General features: G+C 33.3%; 2 protein-coding genes across 3 annotated transcripts; both read right to left on the bottom strand.

Moving 5' to 3' along the window:
- Positions 1-101: 101 nt before the first annotated feature.
- On the bottom strand, positions 102-11,144 carry LOC106759315 (ADP-ribosylation factor GTPase-activating protein AGD1). 2 transcript variants are annotated; one of them, XM_014642431.2, is made up of 19 exons: positions 10,677-11,144; positions 9,275-9,351; positions 8,235-8,335; positions 7,839-7,909; positions 7,438-7,500; positions 6,750-6,794; positions 6,378-6,443; positions 6,240-6,287; positions 6,056-6,151; positions 5,940-5,981; positions 5,586-5,801; positions 5,352-5,492; positions 5,027-5,251; positions 4,845-4,931; positions 4,428-4,766; positions 3,441-3,586; positions 3,245-3,338; positions 868-1,322; positions 102-691 (listed from the first exon to the last, which is right to left on the bottom strand). In XM_014642431.2, the coding sequence occupies exons 1-19, from the start codon at positions 10,719-10,721 to the stop codon at positions 577-579; spliced, it is 2,472 nt and encodes an 823-aa protein (XP_014497917.1). In that variant the 5' UTR covers positions 10,722-11,144; the 3' UTR covers positions 102-576. The 2 variants fall into 2 exon arrangements, with proteins under 2 accessions (XP_014497917.1, XP_014497918.1); XM_014642432.2 differs by having other exon boundaries at positions 5,361-5,492; positions 10,677-11,142.
- A 3,063-nt stretch (positions 11,145-14,207) lies between these two features.
- LOC106758202 (trihelix transcription factor ASR3) lies at positions 14,208-18,411 on the bottom strand. The gene is made up of 3 exons (XM_014641150.2): positions 17,446-18,411; positions 15,997-16,050; positions 14,208-14,815 (listed from the first exon to the last, which is right to left on the bottom strand). Exons 1-3 carry the CDS (start codon positions 18,086-18,088, stop codon positions 14,532-14,534), a joined length of 981 nt encoding a protein of 326 aa, XP_014496636.1. The 5' UTR covers positions 18,089-18,411; the 3' UTR covers positions 14,208-14,531.
- Between the last annotated feature and the right edge of the window lie 3,576 nt (positions 18,412-21,987).

The raw sequence follows: 21,987 nt of genomic DNA, 5'->3' as shown, positions 1-21,987 counted from the left end.
TAAATTTACAATGATTTGAGTTTTTTTGGGGGGTAGGGGGTCACTCTAAAACAGCAGGTGATTGATGGTTTTCTTTATCTTTTTGCCTTTGACAATATATATATAAATACATCCGAATATTAGAGAGCTAGGGACATGACATCATGGGTACATGTCCTACCAAGTAATCCCAAAAATACAAAAAATTTGAATTACAGCCACAACACCTTCACAAAAACCAATGTACACAGCATACACAAATCCCTAGCCTAGTGTGCATCGCAGCTTCACCTCAAAAGTAAACAAAATTACACAAACATCATATTACAAAGTGCTGGCTGGGTGCTACCAGTGCAGCATAACTCTTCAACTTACTTAGACCAATGTGGCCATTTTACATTACAGATCTTAGCACTATTTTTGCACAAGATGACTAAGGGGCAGGCATTTCAACCTACCTCTCCCTTAATCTTCCACACTAGGGACTTTTTACTTAAAAAAAAAAACAGCTTTTCAATTTATGAAATACAAATTTACATAATCCAATCTTCCATATTTTATATATGTAATAAACTCCGAAATATTTGCCTATCACTCTCATCCATTAGAGTCATTTAATGGAGCATGGACTTCTCTTTCACCAGCATTTGACTCAGCAGCAAGTTCAATTGGGGTTCTTCCCTGCTCATCCACAGCTCGCGGATCCGCTCCCCTGCATTTTAAAGATTTCAATATCATCCATTGAGCCAAAACTATAATTAAAATAAGTATGAAACTCTAAGTGAATTGGCAAAATTGCTCATTTAAATGACAATATCAGAGTTAAAGCTGAATAGATAAATAATTGAAAGAACCAGATATATCATATATGTTGTTGCACAAACTCACCTTGAAAGCATTAATCTTGCAAATGCAGATCTGCCTTTGAGAATACAACGATGTAGTGGCGTTTGACCTCTTGAATCAGTTGCATTAACATTTGCACCATACTGTAGGAGGAGCTCCACCATACCAATATCTGCAGTTTCACACGCAAGGTGAAGTAGGGTGCACCCATCTAGATTGTCCATGACCGGGCCTTCTTTACTTGAGGACCAGTCCAATGTGTTGCTGGCCAAAGAAGAGCTGTGATCATGGCTAGTCTGCTCTTGTAATAGCATTACTTTGGCAAGGGTTAGGGAACTGTTGCACATTTGCTCATAAGCAACATTAACATCAACGTCAGAATTAACAATGTATCGATATACAGCTTTTTTGTCATTAGCATGAACTGCCTCCCAGATTTGTTGTGCCACCGAGAGTCGGTTGTCCTTTGGCCTGCGAACAAAAAGCTTCTCTGCATACTGCCATGGAAACAGAAATGGTTCATGGAGTCAGAAAATAGCATAGAAGCAAAAATATTATAAAAATAAATACCTAAGTACGCTTCACAAACTGAATAAGCACGGTTTGGCTTGAAGTCTAAAATACAAACAAAAAGTAATCATCAAGCAAAATCTCAAGTCGAATTCAGAGCACCACCCCATTTACCCTTTCCAGTCGTTTTAAAAGCTACCTTAAATTTTTAAGAAACTACTAGTCTCAACTAACAAATTATTAATAAAAATTAAAGTACTCAATCGAGTCTTCTGACAAGAAACATTGATATTCAGTTAGATAAATGTGTTCATTCAACATATTATCATAAAATGAGACTATTCTGATAAGTGGTATCTATAACAGCACAAATCCATTTTTAATGGAAACATCTCTTCTGAAGAACAGTTGTTTTCTATACCCATGCATGACATCACTGGCATCAGGAGAACAACGTCACATGATACAACTATAAGACATAGATATTCAAATACATTATGGCAGATAAAAGCAATATTCTGTAGCTAATACCATAGCTCAGCTTCTAAAGAAAGCTGAAGGAAAGGGAATTGGAAAAAGGAAATATTAAATTGTCTTTTTCCCATGAATCAATTACTCCCAAAGCTTAAGCTGATAGGTAAAAAGAAAAAATACATGAATGTTTCCTAAAATACCCCTCATGAAAGAGGCTTTTGGGATTGAAGTGTACATAATGCACATACTCCCCCACCTTGTGCTAAAATTAACAGGCAAGTAGCGTTAAGGATTGTACATAGATCAATCCATCATACGCTCGTATACCATGTCATGAATCAACTACCCTAAACACAAGGTTAAAATCTCAATATTAAAATTACTTTTTCATTACCTGTACATGTTTGCACTAACTTCTAATGCAACTAATAAAGAGTATTGTACCGTCCCATTCATCTAGGGCTCAACTCAATACTCAATGATGAATATTAAATGTCCAAAAGTCGACTTAAAATTTATGAGTCCAGAAATTGGACCTAAGTTCATCCTAAATTTAATTTAAATTTTATTAATAAATATCCTTATAAAGGTGATTGGATATGTGGTTATTATTTTGAAATATTTTATTTTATTATTTTTATAATCTTTTATATTCCGCCTTTTGGGAATAAAAATGATTTGTAATTGTTTTATTTATAAATAAAATGCTAACTCCCATGACCACAGGACAGAACTGATTTTGGCTTAAAGGTAGTCAAAAACTATGTCAAAAGAGGTTCTCATAACTTTTTGTCTTTGATAAAAGGCATTCAGTTTTTTGCCAGAACACGTAAGTTTTCATAAATAATTCAAACTTATAAGCTGTCGGCTCAGTGACAATTAAGTCTCCAAGTTTCTGCCTCTAGTTTTGTCTCATGTTATATATCCAATTAGCATTTGAGCGCTGCTAAAGAGCTTATATATCACAGAAACACAGACCATTGAACCTAAGATACCTAGGAATTCGGGTTCCATGTCCTACTTTCTTTTATTCTTTACCTCAGCTTCCAAAGTCATAATTAGAACGTGGTCTGTTTCAACAACTGACATCACTTTAAATTAATCCAAAATCAACAAAACCCGTCTTCCTTTCTCATTTTCCCTAAAACTCACCCTTCCACAGGTTTTTCTGAACAAAACCAGAACATCATTTTCGGTCAGCAAGAGTTGAGTGTACAGAGTACGGACATAATGTTATAAATATTATAAAAAACATTTGGTTTTCTAATTTATTCCCTATTATTGAAAATTAGTATATTTAGCATAATCAGCACAGAATGAATTCCTTGATTCTAGAGATTGATTCCCTATTGTTATAACTGTATAAATAGGAACCATGTATATTGAGATTGTTATCACAAATACTGAGAATACTCCTCTTTTTTTTAAGGCATACCTTTGCATGGATGAACTTTTCCTTCACTGATAGAGAATCAGATTGACAAGGCTTGGGAAAGAAGAACATCAGCGGCTTATCAGACTTGCTTAAGCTTCACAATAATATAAGAGAATATCAGCAATACTTGGTCAAACAATAATAGTTGTAAGAATAATGGCTTCAGTACAAGGATATAATAATGGGGATTCTTTACCCTGTAGGGACAAGATCAACCTGAATGGCACTTCTTGATTGTAATAATTCCTCCCAAATGGAGTTGGCAAAAGTATTCCCTAGAGACTGAAATAAACTTATGACAGAAGGTTCCCACACTTTAACATCCAAAGTAAGAGACCTGACCTGTAATGAGACAAAATGGTGCTTGATGATTAATCTAAAAACCTCATCACAAAAAGGAAGTACCAGCTAAACCCCAAATATCTAAACCAGACACAAGTATTGATTTTATATGGCATCAAAGAAGATTTTTGTCCTAAAACTACAAGTATACAAGAAAACATGATCAGTAAAGGAAAGCCAATATTCCTACACATCCAATCAAGAGTACCTACTTTTACCCAGTTCAAATGGTCATAGTTTTCACAAGAGATGCTTATCTTCTCCAATGTATATGAAGTCACTGACCTTATGGAATGCAGTAAAAAAAATCAATTATCTGTTATTATAAGGAGGAGGCACCAAACATCTACAAATCGGTTTCAATTGCAATCCTCATTAAGCTACAATATAAAAAAAGCACTCACAAGGTGGGTTGCATTTTATAAATACATCTATAAGTACATCATAAAAGTTAGATTTCAGAGTTTTCTTTCATGAAAGAATTTATCATGAGAGAAGACACAAAGAATAGGCGAATAAAAAAAGAATAAAATACAAGTAAAATATATTACTTTACTGAGATAAAAATACTGAAAATTCTCCCTTCCTCTGTATATCCAACAAGGAGTTCTGTTTGCTGAAATTGGATTGCTGGGAATTTAGGCCAACAAAGGCTCTTCAACCATAGTTATTTTATAAAGACAACCAACTGTTCCAAATTACACAATTTATATCACCTTAATTTTCTTTAATTACACCAAGCTCGTTGTCAAGCATCCTTACAAATTATACTGGAAAGTAAAATAATGGTTTGCAGATAAAACCTAAACAAGGATCAAAAGAGTGCAATTGTATGGTCTACCTTTGATATATGCACACCAAGGTTGCGATGCACACCAGAACACTCAATGCAAACAAGAACACCAAGATTTAGTGATGCCCAATCGGGTTCAGGAGCACCACAATCAGCACATTTATCATTCCCACAAACTCTTCGAAGAACATCAATCGGCTTCTCAATTTTAGTGCAGGAGCGCTGCTGTTGCAAACTTCTTGAGGGGCGCTCCAGATGTGCAGAAGCAAGACTTCTATCTGCTGCACATTCTTCAACAGCGGAGTGATCAAAATCTGAACTTTCAAAAGAACTACTCTCACTGGTAGACCTATGATGACCACTTCCCATTGGGCTTGCAGGCAACATCTGATAAACAATCTTAACATTAATTAAATTGACTTTTACTTCATTTCTACATGACCAACAAAAGTTCCTGGAAGTTACCCTTTCAGGGATCTGAGAACTCAGTAATGAGGCAATAACACCAGTGATTTTTTCAATCCAATCCATTTGGTCCAGCGCACTCTCTGCCTGCACTGACAAGCATAATTAAGGAATGAAACTATAAAGCCTTAATCACCATCCTTGTATGAATTAAAAGAAATCCAAAAATAACATCAAATAACCTGCAAAGTGTAGTTCTTTGTTGGTGAAATGATCCGGAAGCAAAACCTCAAATCTGATTGGTCAGCATCTACTTTAATTGTTGACGTAAGCAGGTTCACAGTGTGGTGAGCAACAGATTTTTCATCATGTACACCACCATGGTGATGAGAAGACAGCCATCGACTTAAAAGTCCAGAACCTAGCTCAGAACTATTCCTCTGGCCAGAATGTTGACTACTCGACCCCTATACATCATACATAACAAGAATGAGGTGAAATTTATCATTCAGAACAAACATTGACTTAGATTAAATCCTTGAAAAACCAACTTATGTTTTGCATTACACTTCTTACAGATGATTTGCTGCACTGCTTACGATAGTAATACAGCATTCCCCGACTATCAAGAACAAAAAATCTCCTCTTCCAGTCACCCCTTAAGTTTGAGGAACGCTTTGAGAGATAACCTTGTCGAATTGTTTGAACCTAAAATAATGAAACAACAAGTATACAAGTAAATCACTGGGAGAAAGTAATCGTTAACAACTTCAATCAACAATTTTCAGGCCTAGATTCAACCTTTCCCTTTGCAGCAGATTGCATAACAGCCTCTATCATCTTATGTGAACTTCTACCAATGGCTTGTATACCATCTCCATTAGGGGACCCATTAGAACCATTTGAGGCCCACCTACTCTCCCGATCAATCTGTCGCTTGTATTCTTGCATTCTTTCATTCAGGGCTGCCTGCTCATAATTGGACCTTTCTCTTGATTGCTGAGCATAAGTCAAGACCTGCAAAACAGCTAGCCTGGAGTGAATCAATTTTATTTTTACTGACTCAACTGTTAGAAAATTATTCAATAAATGTTTTTACACTGACGTGTACCCTCTTAGACCAAAAAATAAGTGTAAAGACAAGTGATTCTAAACCTGGTTAATATACGGCTCCATTTGGTGCAACAACTCGTACCCCTACAAGTGAAAAATTGAACTTGAGCAAGCTGAAACAGATTGTAGGAAAAGAATAATTTAACAAATATGCCTACCTGTTTGAAGTAACGAAGATGTGCATCCATGGTCCCACTGACTGCTTCCAAAAATTCAAATCTTTTCTTTGCTTCAACAGTTGACAATGCAGTAACCTGGACAAAAGACTCATAATTTACTTGTGAAAACATGTCATGGAAAGAGTAATCATTTAAGTACTTCTGATCAAATAAATTCACTAACCAGATTAAATCGAGCTTGCTCAAATGTTGATCTTGCGCTATGAAGCTCCTGAAACATCTCCAAACGTTTAAAGGTTTAAAGAATACATACACGAGAATGAATCTAAGCTGAATCAACAGGTAAGACATAAAGGCCTACCTCTTCCAGAGCAGTAGCTACATCAGTTTTTGTGCCTTTTCTTAGGGACAGAAACCTCTCCCGAGTCTGCACGAATAGAAAATTTGGCAATCGTTGAAAAGAGAAATTTGCAGCTTCTAAAACTGCTTGTTTCAAAACAAGTTTCCAGGAAATTCAATCACTTCTGCTTTTTAAGAACAGACCTAACTTTTGGTTCATCTTAATAGTCAATTCATTTTGTTAAATTCATTATATCTCCAATGATTTCTTTCTACCTGAATGACTCATTATCATAGGCAGTTCGCTAAGCATCCATGTTTTTTTTTCCAACACAGGAGGAATATACCACGTGGGAAAATAAGACAAAAAAAAAGTTAGATAATGAGAACGCACCTGGTCATAGATAAGACTAGCCTTGTCAAAGCGTTTCCGTGCTTCCTGAATTAAGAGAGAAACCCTTAGAGCAGAAACTAAGTGTATAAATTTCTCACAAAAGTAACATCAACTATCCTTATTATTAGGTGATATTTATAATCAATATTAACAAAACAAAAACCATATATAAGTCATAAAGTTTAAAATACTTCATATACTCACACTCACAAAATCCCAAACACGGAAAATGAAACCCAAATAGTTTAGCTCGTTTAAAATGGAAATAATAATAAAAAGTGAGTAGAAAGACAAATTTAACCCCTACATAGGATCCTGAAGTTTGGTTGAAAGACCCAAATATTTGACAAACTACTCTTTCCACAGGGGCATCAAAAGAATTCCTTCTCAAATCATCAATCCATGTATGTATGGATTAGCTCATTTTGAGGAAATAATGATTTTTTTGGCAGCTTCTTGGTAGGGCTTTAGGGGAAATAAGACAATTAATTATTTCAACTTAACATTCCTAAAAATCTAAGTTACTAACCAAAGAAACGAAGACCAAGTACATGCCTATTATTACTTCACAGGTCTACATACTATTACTGGAAAAGTCTATCAGTTCTCACATCTGTTTCGTACACATCTAACTGAAAGGATAAACATAAAAATTTTCAATATTTTATTCTTTATAAAAAAAGAGTACCTTGACCTCTTGCAAATCAATATTGACAAACTGAAGCAATCTGTCATTTAGCATATGCTCAACCTGACAGAAAGATCGCAATCTATGTTAGCAGTATAGCAGACAATGTGTCACTAAGAACTAATTGATAAGGACAAATATCCAGGAAGAGACTCCGAAAAAGCTGACTGTAAAAGGTCATAATGGGATTCGGCTTCTGAGTTGTATGCATTATTGATAAGTTTTTTTTTTTTTCCTTTTTCTCTTTCTCTTTGGAAAGGAATAGATTCATTAAGATAAAAAAATGACAGATTGAATTAAGAAATCCTCTATTTTACATTTTCTCCCTTTTAAAATGCATCATTAGGAGTCTTTAACAACAAGTATTAAAAAACACTTATAAGTTACAACACAATAGCTACCTGTGACCGAAGGACTTCCTTGTATGTCCCAATTTCTCTTAGGGCTATGGTGAATTTGGTCATAACAGGGCCTGGAATGAAGGTGGAAACTCAATCAGAAAGTATTTCATTGCCAATAAACTTTTAGAGTTGAAGATAAAGTACAGACTTAAAATCAAATTATGAAGTCAACTAATCCCAAGCAGTCAGTTGGCCACTGCATTAAAGAGAAAAACTGAAAACAAATTATCTCACTAAGAACTGAAATTATTAGAATGAAATGTTAACAAGTCAAGCATTATAAGTCATCCTTTATTGACAGTTCATCTGGGGTGCCAAAAAAGGAAACAAAATATTCTAGGAGGAACAGAGAAACTCTCGTCAACCATCATAAGATAGATATAAAGAGGGGCATACCTCCAAAAGCCACACTGATTGGGTCATTATGTCCACCACCAAAAGTTTCTAGGGCACTGGCAAATGCAATGTCTCCATCATAGGCCTCCCCGAGACCTTCACTGGAAAGTACATAAGTGAAAGCAATTAAAGTTTATAAACAAAAGACAAACCTAACAACTTCAAAATCAATATGTAACTATAAGCTATGAGATACTCCTAACAACTAATAAGAGAAAAAAAAAAGACTAAAGTTTTCCTTTGGATAAATTGACAGACATTGCAGGACAATTACTATGAGGAACATCCTCCATAGAGGATCTACTATTGTAACAAACTATTAAGTAGAACTAAGAGTTTCCTCTTTCTACCTAATGAAAAACTATTAATTTTATTTTTAAAAGTGCATCATATTTACTCCTTCATAATGAAAATAAATGTTCTTGAGATAAAAAAAAAAAATACAGAATGTTGTTGAAAGGATAAGTTGAATGCCAATAGGCTCTAGCTTGGAAATAAAAATGCGACTCACTTTTACACTGGCCAATAGCCACTTTCAAGGAAGTTTCTGTATTTTATATTAAAGGTTTGGCACAAATAAGATGTTAAAATATTATGGTGTCATGCAACTTATGCTGTTGTTGGGTTGAAAGGGAATGATCCTACAAACAAAAATACTTCTGTCCTTAAACATGCTATAACATATGACTGTTTTCATGCTACTATGGTGTTCTGCTATCTTGATTGCTTTTGTCGTGATTTACTCAGAGCCTTTGTTAAGGACATTTTCCCTGGTTATCAAATCTAAAATTTCTATCCAAAAGAAAATATTTTATGCTGATTTCATCTAGTCACGAAGAAAACAAATCACAAAAACCAACCAAGAAATTAACAGATGAAAGAGCTAAAGTAATACAGAACTAGAAGAAATTAAAAGAGAAAAAGACATCAAGGTTAAAAAATAAAGGCATATAAAAGCATAAATAAACTGCAATTTGTACAGCAGAGATCCTTCCACGAACACAAGGGACATTAAGTTAAGTGAGCTAAAAAATACATACGTGTATTTTCTACATCCTTTGTAAAATTTTAAACTTCTCTCTCTTAAAGATTCAGCACTTTCCTCCATGCATTGTATCTGCTCATCAAAGAATTCAAGGAGAAGCAATCTTAGGAACATCAAGTCAGTTAAGAGAGAACCTATCAATCTGTACTAAATGAAACATATGAAACAAAGGGAAGAATTGAAAAGACCAGCATCATTGTCAGATGTGATACAATGCAACAACAAATTATCACACATACTATGCCAAAAGTGGATAAATATCTCCAACCCCATTGACAATAACCTCATTCAATAACCACTAAATTTCAAATTTTACAAAGCTTTCCAATAATCATATCCTTCAACCAACAAGAAATACACTATACTTCAGAATATTCAGAAGATGATCAAATGGTTTATTAGAAAATAAAATATAAGTACAAGATTTACAACCAATAATAGAGAAGAACGGATTTCTCTTAAGAATAATACCACTATGATTTAACATATAAAAGGAACTTAATGGTTAAGTTCGTGAAGTAACCAAAAAGAGCAATGCCTAAACACTCTATAAAAGTATTAACATAACGATCAGTTTGGTCTGCAGGTAGAAAGGGGGTGACTTTTTTCACGGAGTAAAATCATATGAATTTGTATGTGTGCCTGCCATATCAGCAGAAAACGGGGAAGCTTTCTTGGAGTGCCATTTTTCCCCCTTTAGGGACCAAGTCTTCTTACCCCAATTAGTGATGGAGTAACAAAGGGGGAAAAGCACGAGGACTCTCTTGATACAGCTGTTGCTTTCTCTCACTCTCACTGCTCACCCAAGCTCTACCAAATCCCACCTTTGATGCCTGATCAAATGTACGAGAACTCTCTTGATACAACTGTTGCTTTCTCTCACTCTCACTGCTCACCCAAGCTCTACCAAATCCCATCTTTGATGCCTGATCAAATGTGCAAGTGCAAAATATCCTCCCATCTCTGACTAACCTCAGAGGGCAACAAACCGGAAACTAAAGACTCACTTCCCTCAATAAGCTTGGCAATAGCACATAGTAAATCTATGAAGGCAAACAGCAGGCCCAAAACCTTTACTAAAATACAGAAAATCCCTCAAAAGGAACCACTTTGTTCCCTTTTGAGAGATTTCCCAGAATTAAAAAAAAAAAAGAATCGTCAGGATTCCAAGCACAGACAAAACTAGCCAAGACCATTCAGACTTCAGAATATTCACATTCCATTTGACAAGACCAAAACATGCACAAAAATCAAGCCTTCATTCCCTAAAGCGTCACTCGATAAACCCTTAAAATCACCCGATCAAGCTCAAAGACAAACAAAACTCACTACACATTACCCACAACATCAAAACTAACTAGCAACAAATCAAAAGAGGAAAAAAAAAAAGGAATGACCTGCTTGCGAAACATAGGAGAGTCATCGAGCTTGGCGAATTGCATTTTGATCGGAGCAAAGGATTCGCACTTACTGGTGGTTGAACAGGCTTAAGAATAAGTATTGTTTAGCATTATCGCGGCACGAATGGTCGATCTCGGAATCAAAGAGGCGAAGAGGAAGAGGACCATTTGGAGTTGAGTTAGATTTGGTGGCGAACCGAAACCCTAGCTGAGAGACAACCTTGGAGTTGGAGGTAGCATATGATTTGATTTTGATGTGTGTTGGGTATTATGAGTTGTTGAGTGTTGTGTTGTTGGTGTTTGGTTTCACTGCTGCATCTTCTTTCTCTTCTGAGCAAACAAGAGAAATGAAATGAAAGGAAGAGAAAGTAAAAGGTATATTGGGAATTGTTTAACAAAAATTTCACTAATCAAACCAAAATTCTGGAATCCCATGTGTGTAACAGACACTCACTTGGACTAAAGTCACACCCATTCACTTCCTTTTCATGCACCTTTCCCTTTCTTGCCCCCCTCTTTTTCTTTTTTATCTTTCTCTTTTTTTTAATCATATTATTATAATACCCTCATAATAATTACCATCACCACACCCTGCCAACATTTTTCTTCAATTATTTAATTCAAATATACACACTAATAATAATTCATTATTTTCTGTTAATTCAAAAAACATTCCATTACTTTTTATAACTTAGTTATTAGATTTATTTATTTATTTATTTACATACACGTTTTCTTTCTATACAATAATGAACTGAAATGGTTCAACATTTATTTTTTACTGAGTTAAATCTGATAATTGAAATATAAGTTTGGTGTAAAGAAAAAACAACGTTGTACGCTGTCGTACGATAGAAGAGAACGGCCTTATTATTGTAATCTAAACCTTCCTCCGTCACTCACTCACACACACATTACCACAACCAGCAACAAACAAGGCCTTGTTTGATGGGCGAATTTCAGCACGCGCTACACCGAGCGTGACCAGAATAATTGTTTGTCTGTGTAAACTGTGGGAAAGGAATGGTTTGTGGGCCAAAACCTAGTTTCCCTCCATTTCTTGGGCCGTAGGTGGGCCCCACTCTCTCTCCTCCCAATACATTTTCCTCGCATGCTCATCAATAATAATCTATCTTCTTTTTCTTTTCTTTTTTTAATTTTATTTTCTATTTTTTTTGCTGCCTATTCCTATTTTGGGTATGTTATAAAACTGACACCTATCAACAATAATCTTCTTTTCTGTTTTTATTTTTTTTATGTTCTTCTTTTTCTATAATTTGTTTTGCTTATTCCAATTTTACATAGGCAAGACCACTGACACCTGTGCAATTGTATGCAAACACGAATGCATTATTATATTATTTTTATAAGATTACTTTTATAAGTTATCATTTTTTATTACCCAATTGTTTCATAGAATAGATTTTTTTCTTACTATTTTTTATAAAATAAGATATTTGTTATAGTAAATTTTATTCTTCCTTCAACATTACATTATTTATTTTAATTGATGTACATTTATTTTTTTAATAAATTAGTTTATCGATAAACTAAATGATCCAAAATTAACTAAAAAAACTATGCAGCCAGTTGCCTAAAAATATATAAGCATACTTTTGTGTTATTTTTACATAAACTAATTTTTACATGATAAATTTGCTTTATTTTCTTAGCTTTGTTCTTTTTTCCAAACATAATTAACGTGTATGTGTATGCTTGTACATGCTTGTACGTACGATCTACTCATAATCTATCTCCAAAAGTCAGTTTTGTAAATTTTTTAAACAATTTCACACCCTTCTTTTTGTCTTTTATTAAGTTGTGTATGTATTATCCTGTTTAATTTGTCTATTTTATAAAAATAACAAATATGTTCATTAAAAATTGTCTAGCTCAATTTTTTTTAATAACAATCAAATTTAGTCTTTTAAAAAAATTTAAATTGGTCGTCAAGATTGATTTCATTAGACATATTAGAACCTCTCTTTTCATCAGGTAGATCTTCTTTACAAAATCTTGAATAAAGAATAAATGTCATCGACACATTGCAAGTTTGTTTCTTAGATGTTACTAGTGGTAACTTTGTGCTTAAAAGTACAAAACGTGACTATTTATATGTTGAGTATAATTAAAGTGGAAGTAATGATATTTTAACAATGGAGGTACTTACTTCCATTAGACAACTCTACAAGGTTTTTATTTTGGCTAAAGGTTTTATTATAATGAAAATGGTATAATAATAAGTACTTTTTCATTAAATGATCATTTCAATATATAATTTTATTACTAGGCAATTGTTGTCTTTGTCTTCCAAAAATAAGTGAATATTTATTGACAGAGAGTTATGGTATAATCTTTATTATGTTAATGTGACACTTGTTGAGACAAAAAACGATAGTGTTTTAAAATTATATTTTATGTGACAACTTAGTAAGAAGTAAATAACTACATATGTAAACCTAGTATAAAGTGGTGGTTGGATAAAGTACAGTTAGCATGACAATTCTATATACAAGTTTTACCTGGTACATGTAACTATTGTGTGCATGATATATATCTCAAGTGATCACTTGATGAAAAAACACTTGTTATTATGTCATTTTCACTACACTCAAACCTGTAAGCAGTGCAAAGTTACATGAATTTTGTCAAGTAAGAATAAGAGACTAAAATAATTTTAGTAAGTAGTTCAGAATTTGATATGCAAGAAATTCATGTTTTGCTGTGACATACAAAAGTTTATTGAATTTTTTGGATTCAATGCTTGAACATAACAGACAATTTAATGTTTTTTTAAGAACTCATGATCACACCATACAAATTATTCAGAATCTAAGTATTTTCCACTAAGCATAAGTATTATTAGAGAACACAAAATTAGAAAGGGCATGGGCTCCTATTTTAAAGTCTTTAATTCTTTTTAATGGGTTTATCTCTCGAGCAAAACCTAATATATGTTTTCATGTAAAATTATCAGAAATAATTTCTTATCACTTGTTAAGAAAATTTTGTCCCTCCAGAACACATATTCTAAGATCAACTTAAATAACATTATAGCAACTGACTCTAGAAACCTAATTTCTTAAGAAATGCCCACCTCAATCAATAATAACATCTAAGATATGCACATGAGACAGATTTGTTATCAGGTTCTGATATGCTAAAGGCAAATCCATTTTAATTAAAAAAAAAAATCTACTTAAGTCGACTAAGTTAAATCCATGAATCTAGACAGAGCATGTCACCCAAAGATCAATAGGAAAACATGACAATTTAACCCAAGGTTAACCAGGACAATTTAAGGCAGGACAATTTAAGCCTAGGTTAACCGGTTCTGTTCCACTTCTTTATTTTGGTGCTATTTTCCTTTAAGAGCAGAGAAAGTAACATGGAGTGATTCGATGAACTGACTCCTTTTTCTCAATAGTATGGTTAATGGTTAAATCAACCTAAAAAAGCAAAGATTGGTGGAAAGATGAATTATACAAGAGAAGAAAAACATTGTAAGAGCACGCAAAGGGATACCACTAATAAAAATGTACCTTAAATTAGTAATAGTAATTCATCTGTACAACCGCTATTATTGACCTGGAAATATTCATTATATAAACCTCACCGAAAGAAGAAAATAAATAAATGTAGTAACCTCCAAATTTGTGTATAAAATGCTGTAGTAACAGTAATAAACAACAAAAAAAAAAGTGACATTATGCAGTGACTGGAGATAAAGGAAAAAAAGTAAGCAGTGTGTGTGACATTCATCTTCTACAAACTACCCTGAGATAAATTTTGGGAACCACTATTGTTGACTCCAATTGTTCTGTACACTATTCTATTCTGATCCTCCTCGCTCTACAATTTATCAGCAATTCTCCCTAGAGCATCCGCCAGCTTATCAAGTACAGCAACAATGTTAGTTGCAGTGTCTTTCTGTTGCTGACGGTCCAATTGGAAATTGGTGTTCTGAGCTTCAAGATGATCACGAAGCATTTTGCCATTCTTTTCTAAGACATCAATTAATTGACTTTGCAAACTTTCCTCCTCTGCATCGGTTGAAAATCGTTTCCTCTTCCGTCCCCCTTGAGATGTAGAACCCATTTCCGGATTTGGGGTTGCCCGTTTCTCATTGGTAGTACCTGTAGAATTAAGGAATGTCAAGACATTGAAGTTACAATAATGACATCAGTTAAGTCCAGGATACTGTGACTGTCATAATAGAAGCTTTGGTCTTATTCCTATACCTATTTAAGTAAGCTACGGCCTAGCAGCTAAAGCTCAAAAGTTTAGGTAATAGCATGATGAAAGCTTGTGCCTAAGACATAGCTTGACATTTATTAAAAGAGAAGAACTTTCTTTTCAGACATGAATTGCGGAAAATAGTTTTTCATTTATTGGGGTAGGTTTAGAATGTGGAATGTTAAAAGAAAAGTGACAATGAGATCCAAAGTGCAATACAATGACTTCCCAGAAAAATGCTAACGTTAAGCATGAGTCAGCACCATTACTCATCCAATTCACTTTGTAGAGATATATGTTTTATACCTAGCATCCAATATATTATTAAGTAACCCATCATACATTGAATGCTCCAATCCTATCAATTCTTAATCCCAAAAGTAAAAAGGTGGGCTAACTGCAAGCCTAGTAACATTTTCATCTTCAGATAAACCATCATTCTGTTTGTACTAAAGTAGACAAATTTGATATGCAGGAATCGGATTTAGATTCCAGTAAAAGCAACATGGTACCAGTATGGATAACAAATGAATGAAAAAAAGGGACCTGGCATTATTGAAATTCTAAATGCAATAGCAAAAATTTATGGCAGAAAATAGGTAACCAATTAATTAGAATGCAGCAGCAACAGAAAGAATGGGAAACAAACACGGCGGACAAGGTAGCAAGCTGTCACTAACGAGTTTTTAGCTTGCTTTGTATAAGCACTGAATTCATGATATTTTGAAGACATGGAAAGGACACCGAAGTAGCTTCCACGTTTTTGTTTGGCTATCCTGTCATTGACATTGGATGCCCTTTAACAAACATAGACACTAGGTTTAGGGCCTACTACATCATGTTGGTCACATCAGCAGACCCTGGGCCTAAGCTTTTATGCCAAAATATCAAGGCTGTCTACAGAACACAACAAGAATCCATTTCGGAAAAAATACAAGGTTTCAACTTTCAATGAGAATGGTGCCAGTGCCAATACAACTGCTAATCCTATTATTCCAATCTTAAAACAATAATCATGATTTTTAATCCATCATTAAATATTCAAATGCATTAAGAATAAAAGAGTAAAAAACTCTGTTACCTTCAGCATTGCCTTCCCCTTCACAGAGTTGAAGGAGTGGTTGAAACTGCTTCTCTGCAAATCAGAAGGAAGAGAAAAATCAAGGACATATATATATACATAGTTGAAGAATGCCACATGGGAATCTCAGTACCCTTGACTCCAAAGTTCCAACTTTACAACATTGTTAGAATCGAAAAAAAAAAATTTCGAAAAGAAAAAGCCCACTAAAATTTAGTCTTTCATAACAAAAGAAAAGTGTTCCCAAAACCATGAAAGCCAGTAGCATGTCTAGACACTTTCCAACTTCACAAAAGACAACCCAACAACATTAGCATATACCAATAAATGCTAGACATTACCAACAACAATGATATCAACAAAAACTTTTTTTCGCTGAGTTGCATCTGTCGCATAAATTACATATTAGTGAATATATTTAAATTTCAACTCACTGTGTGAGTGTTAGAAGAAATGTGGGCTTTAACCTACGCCACTTTTTTCCAATCCAACAACATACTTGCTTCTCTATTTTCAGCTTCGGAACAAGTGAAAAACATTCAGTGTCTTGCAAAAACCAAACCAAACACACTCTATAGATGAGTATTTGAAAACACACACTGTTATATATGAGTAACTCAAAATTGATTTCGCATGATTAATTGTCTGTTTGGATCGGCCATAGAAAAAACAATATTCAAGAAAAAATCGACACGAAATCACCACAAAAAAACTATTTTTTGCTGGAGAAAGTCACTCGCAACCAAGCACACAAATTGATTTTAAACTAAACTTAAGTACTTTGTTTTTATTCTAGATCTAGATGATAAAAAAACATAGTATGGAATTTGTATGAACCAGCAAAAAAGTTATTTCAACCTAAAATTAACTACAGATTCATATTCAATTTCTTAACATGGAACCAAATACATGAATATTTACCTAAAACCATCTTAGTTGTATTTCAACGTGATTATAAATGATAAATCCAAATACCCAATAAATCCTTCTTAAGAATTTTAAGTTTTTATCAATTTTCTTCATCCTTTGGTACTTTCAGTGACGTTTAAACTTTTGTTGAACTGCATCATCGAAATGTGAGACATCGGTTTTACAAATATGCACTAAGTCACTGAGTATGTCTGGAAATCCATTAGAACAGCATTGTTCGTAGATATGGTACTATCCAATGCATAAACAGAGGAGCATTATGAGTGTTGGATTGATTCAAATTCAGCCGAATGAAACTGAAATTCAAAATACACAGTTACTCACCAATGGATTTTATCTATCATAAGACAATTTTTTACCATAAATTTCACCATAACTTTTCTGTAATGCAATCATTCTCAACAAATCAACAGTACCAAAAGCAGAGGAAAAGGGGGAAAAAAAGAACCCTTACTATAACACAACAATAGTTCACAAAATCACAAAAGGCGTGTCCAAAATTGATTCCAAAAAACGAACCTGAGATTGGAACGGGTGCAGGAACATCCTTGGAAGGGGCCGAAAGCAAAACCTCCTCCTTCTCACAATCAGAGAACAACCCATCATCACTCCCAACTCTCCGATTACTATCATACAGGTGCACTTCCTCATCCACCGCCGCCTCCACCGCGGCCGTAGGAGTCTCCACAGTCGCAGCAGCCGCCGTGGACGGAGAATCGAGAATATTATACACTTCCCTGTCAAAATAACCGGGCAATTTCCTCTCCCTCCTCAAATCATTCCTCATGAGCCAAAACGACTCCGTTTCGTCCCTGACCTGCGACTCCCACTCCTTGATCTTCTTGTAATCGCCGGCGAGGTTGCTCCACCGCTTCCGGCACTGCACCGGCTCCCGGTTCACGCCGTGCTTTTTGCAGTACGCCGAGACCAGCGCCCATTTCGGTTCGCTCAAACCGAACGCCGAACCGCTCCCCCGACCCGGTCTGAACCGGTTCTCCGCGTCACTCTTCCCCTGAATCAGCACCAGAATCTCCTGCCGCGTCCACCGCGGCAGCCTCGCCGGCGGCCTTCCGTCGTCGCCTCCGTCCGCGGCGGAGCACGGCGCGGCGCCGTTACCCGCCCCGTCAACGGCGTTGGGGTTGGAAGGCTGGTCCAGAGCCATGAAAAAGAGAATTGTGAAAAAACACGTGACTGGCACGTGAGAAATTGTGACGGTGCCTTTGGGAATGCCCGTTACGGCGTTAAGAAAAAAAAAAAAAGAAGAGGGTTTAGGTTTTGTTTATTTATGTTTCTCTCCGTAAGAAGGAAAGAGAGGAAAAAATTAGAGAGAAAGAGAGAATGGGTTTTTGTTTTTGTGTTGTGTGGCTTTTGCCAGTGAATTTGGGGTTTTTATTTTTAATTTTTTTACTTCACTAATCATGTTTTGACCCTTAACCCCTTAACAAGGGTTTCTTTTATTTATTATTGATTACTATTTATTGGGTTCATATCCTTATCTTTAATTCTGAATTAATGGGATTTTCTTTGTTTGTAAAGGTTACTTGTTGGGTTGGTTTGACATAAAATTCCCCAAACAGCACTTTCATTTCATTGTCCATTCTCAGTTTTTTTTTCTATTCCTGTTTTTGGTCTGTTTCGGGGTTCCATGTAACGTCTAAAATTCCACCTTCAACCCCTTGATGTTACTATGAGCTTTTTCTTTTTCTTTTTTTAATCTTTTCTTTTACTTCATTAAATATTCAAATGCATTATTCATCTTTAAATTAATATAATTATTTTTATTTTTGGATGATGAGTTGACAAGGGCATGCTACCCTACCACTCACTCACTAATCCTTTCTTTCCTTTCTCAACCTCTCTTATCTTATCGAATAATTTCCCTCTAATCTTTACTTAATGCACAATGCTTAATCTCCATGGCCCCCTCCATTAAACCCACTTTCTGCTTTCACATAACAAAACCCTCATTACCCACTACTCTCACTCAATTATAATTTATCGCACGCCTATTACGTAAGCTGCCATTCACACATTCTCGCTAAATAAACCAAAACTATTTCATCAAATCTTCAAAATCACCTAATAACCAAAACAAACAAAAATACATTCTTCATTTAAATTCATAGTCCCACAATAATTATATAACTCAAAATACCCACTACCAATAAGATCTAAATCTAATTTAAATAAAAAATTCATACTAATTTTAACCTAAATCTAAAAATAATAAATTTATCAACATTTTTTTTTAAAATGCTCATTTTTTTTTAAAATGCTCATTTTTTTCATTTTTAATATAATGTGAGATGTAAACTCACCTAATAAAATTTTACTTGTGTACCTAAGTACTATATTTTAAAGTATCATGTTTTAATCTTTGTAGTAGTTTTGACTACAAGGTTAAATATGACAAAAATTGTTCTAAATCACATTATAAATGTGAATTTTAATGTAGTGTTAGATAGGGGAAATTACTTCTCCCATTATTTGGATGACCAAAAAAAATTCTTATTCAGAGATATTGGATAAAATTTGTAACGCATAGTTAGTGTATCAGTTGTGGAGTTGAGCTATTGTCGATATCTTCACAGTTTGTTTTCTAGGTCGTTCGGTTCCACCTCCTGCTATCTTCTTCTTATAAATATCGTCCGGTCTTGTTCTCAAATCTCTCCTTTGAACCAATATCGTTCGGTCGGATACCTATCAAAGGTTCTTCGATGCTCAGATTAGTGCACAGTTCACTCTGAATTTAGAATAGTAATAAATGTATAGTAAATTTGAATCACCTACCTCATACATTTGATCTATATTTATAGTTTTTACATGAACTTATGATTAGTGAAATCTTAATCACACAATAGTCTTAATCATGTTTTACCTTAATCTTGCCCTAAGCGAGAATTATGGTTGGTTGTTCTTAGTGAGACGCCCGTGTCTTTTTTAAGATAAGTCTTTTAAGTCCATCTAGTAGAGTTAGTATTCACATATATTTATTATTCGCGAATAATAAATATATTAATACTCATTTAAAAATAAGTTAGACGTGGATATTATATTATTAATATCCGTACGTATCGATTATCCACGAAATATAAATTATTTTTTTATATTTTATTAAGTTAAATTTAATTAAAATTAATTTATATTTTATTATTTTAAATTTAATTAAAATTAATTATATATACTTTATATTTTTTTTGAAATTTTATTTTAAAAAATTATAAAATATATATTTTTAAAATATTTATAGGTACCACATATGGTTTTAAAATATCTGTCAATATTTTTTAAATAAATATTCGTACAAGTGATGAATTATCATTAGATAAATTTTCATTTTACAGATCAAATAACAAGTGGACATTCCATCTCGAATTCGTTGCCATCGTATTGCATCACGATTTGTTTGTAACACTCTTAAGCTGGAGCCTGGACAAGTTATTAACATGATTGCAATCGACAAAGAAACAACATCGGATTTGTTAATTGAATATTTAATAACCTCTGACAACCTTTGTCACTATTTTCTGGTTATAATTGAGATTAAGAAAATCCAGTGGTGACATATGTTCTATTTTTCTTTCTCTTTCGTTCTTTATTTCTTTTAATCTCTCTGTTTTTTATTTTGTTTTCTCTCAAATCCTCAAGAATTGGATGCGTGCAAATAAAGCTCCTAAGATAAGTCGAAGAGTGAGTTAAAGAAAGTACATGGTAGATTAAATTCAACTAATTTTGGCTACATATTTAAATAGTATTAAGACCATGATATTTTGAGAATTTTTTTTATAATAAAACATGTGTCGTTATTTATTAATTTATTTGAATTTATGTTTAAAAAATATTTGAAACAGACTAATAATAAATTGTTATGTTATTAAAAAGTTATTAAAACAGAATTGTTAAAAGAATTTTTTCTTAACATTGTGGATCTTCATTGTCTTCAACTTGTGTTTTATTTTTTAAGTTTCATCCGTTTCTTATGGTATGTGATATTTTGTTTTAATGAAATGTTTGTTTTCTCTTATGTTTTTTTAGCCGAGTCTTTGGGCTACAATGTTGAATTATTAACCTAATTCTTAATTATTGAAGTTACTTACATATAATCACCCCTTAAGAAAATGTTTCATTTTTATTTAATATGGATAAACGAGATAGACGGTATATGGAGGATAAATAATTATTTGTTGTTGGATTTATTTACTAATAAATAAATAATTTATTTTCATACTCTTATAAAATTGAAATGGATTGTAAATCTAATTAAAAATAGTAAAATAATAATTTTGTAGGGATATTCTTCTATCGATAAATGTTAGATATTAGTATTTTATAATAATGTTTTTTTATCAATAAATATTAGATATTAGTATTTTTTGTTTCATAAGTGAGTGGAACTCACAACTTCTCTCAGTTTCAAACTAGCATTATATATGTTAAATATTATTTAAGAGTGTTGAACTCAACCTTTTTCACCTTTTTTAACTTTCATCAATAAGTCAGTCTTATAATTCCAATTTTGTAATCATGTTGACTTTTCAGCATTTTTCATTTCTTGGTAAAAAACAAACAATGGGCTATAGGTAATTCTATGTCTTTCTTCTCCCTTTTTATTATTATTTATCCTAATTTTTCTTTTTTTATTTCACAATTATTTATTTATTTATTTCTATCATCATAGTTACATTGTTAAAGACAATCCAATTCACATGGGCTGGCTGAGCATGGGTTGAATTAATGAATTAAAAATAAGTTAATTCAATTTGATTTTAGAAAATTATTTTTTTTGTAATTCCACTTAATATTATATATATATATATATATATATATATATATATATATATATATATATATATATATATATATATATATATATATACTTACAAATAAATTAAAAATTTAAACTATTTAACATTATTAAACATCATTCTATTGTTTGTTCTATTATTTAAAAAGATGAAATTGTTAACCTAGAAGTAGTATTAAATTATAATAAGAAATTTGTAAAAGAAGGTTAAATATTTAATAAAGAATTGTTATTGGTGCAGGAAGAAAAACACGAGC

The sequence above is a fragment of the Vigna radiata genome, chromosome 4 (genome assembly GCF_000741045.1).
Source record: "Vigna radiata var. radiata cultivar VC1973A chromosome 4, Vradiata_ver6, whole genome shotgun sequence".
NCBI classification, from domain to species: Eukaryota; Viridiplantae; Streptophyta; class Magnoliopsida; order Fabales; family Fabaceae; genus Vigna; species Vigna radiata.
The sequence above is the reverse complement of the archived record's forward strand: the minus strand, read 5'-3'. Positions and strand labels throughout refer to the sequence as shown.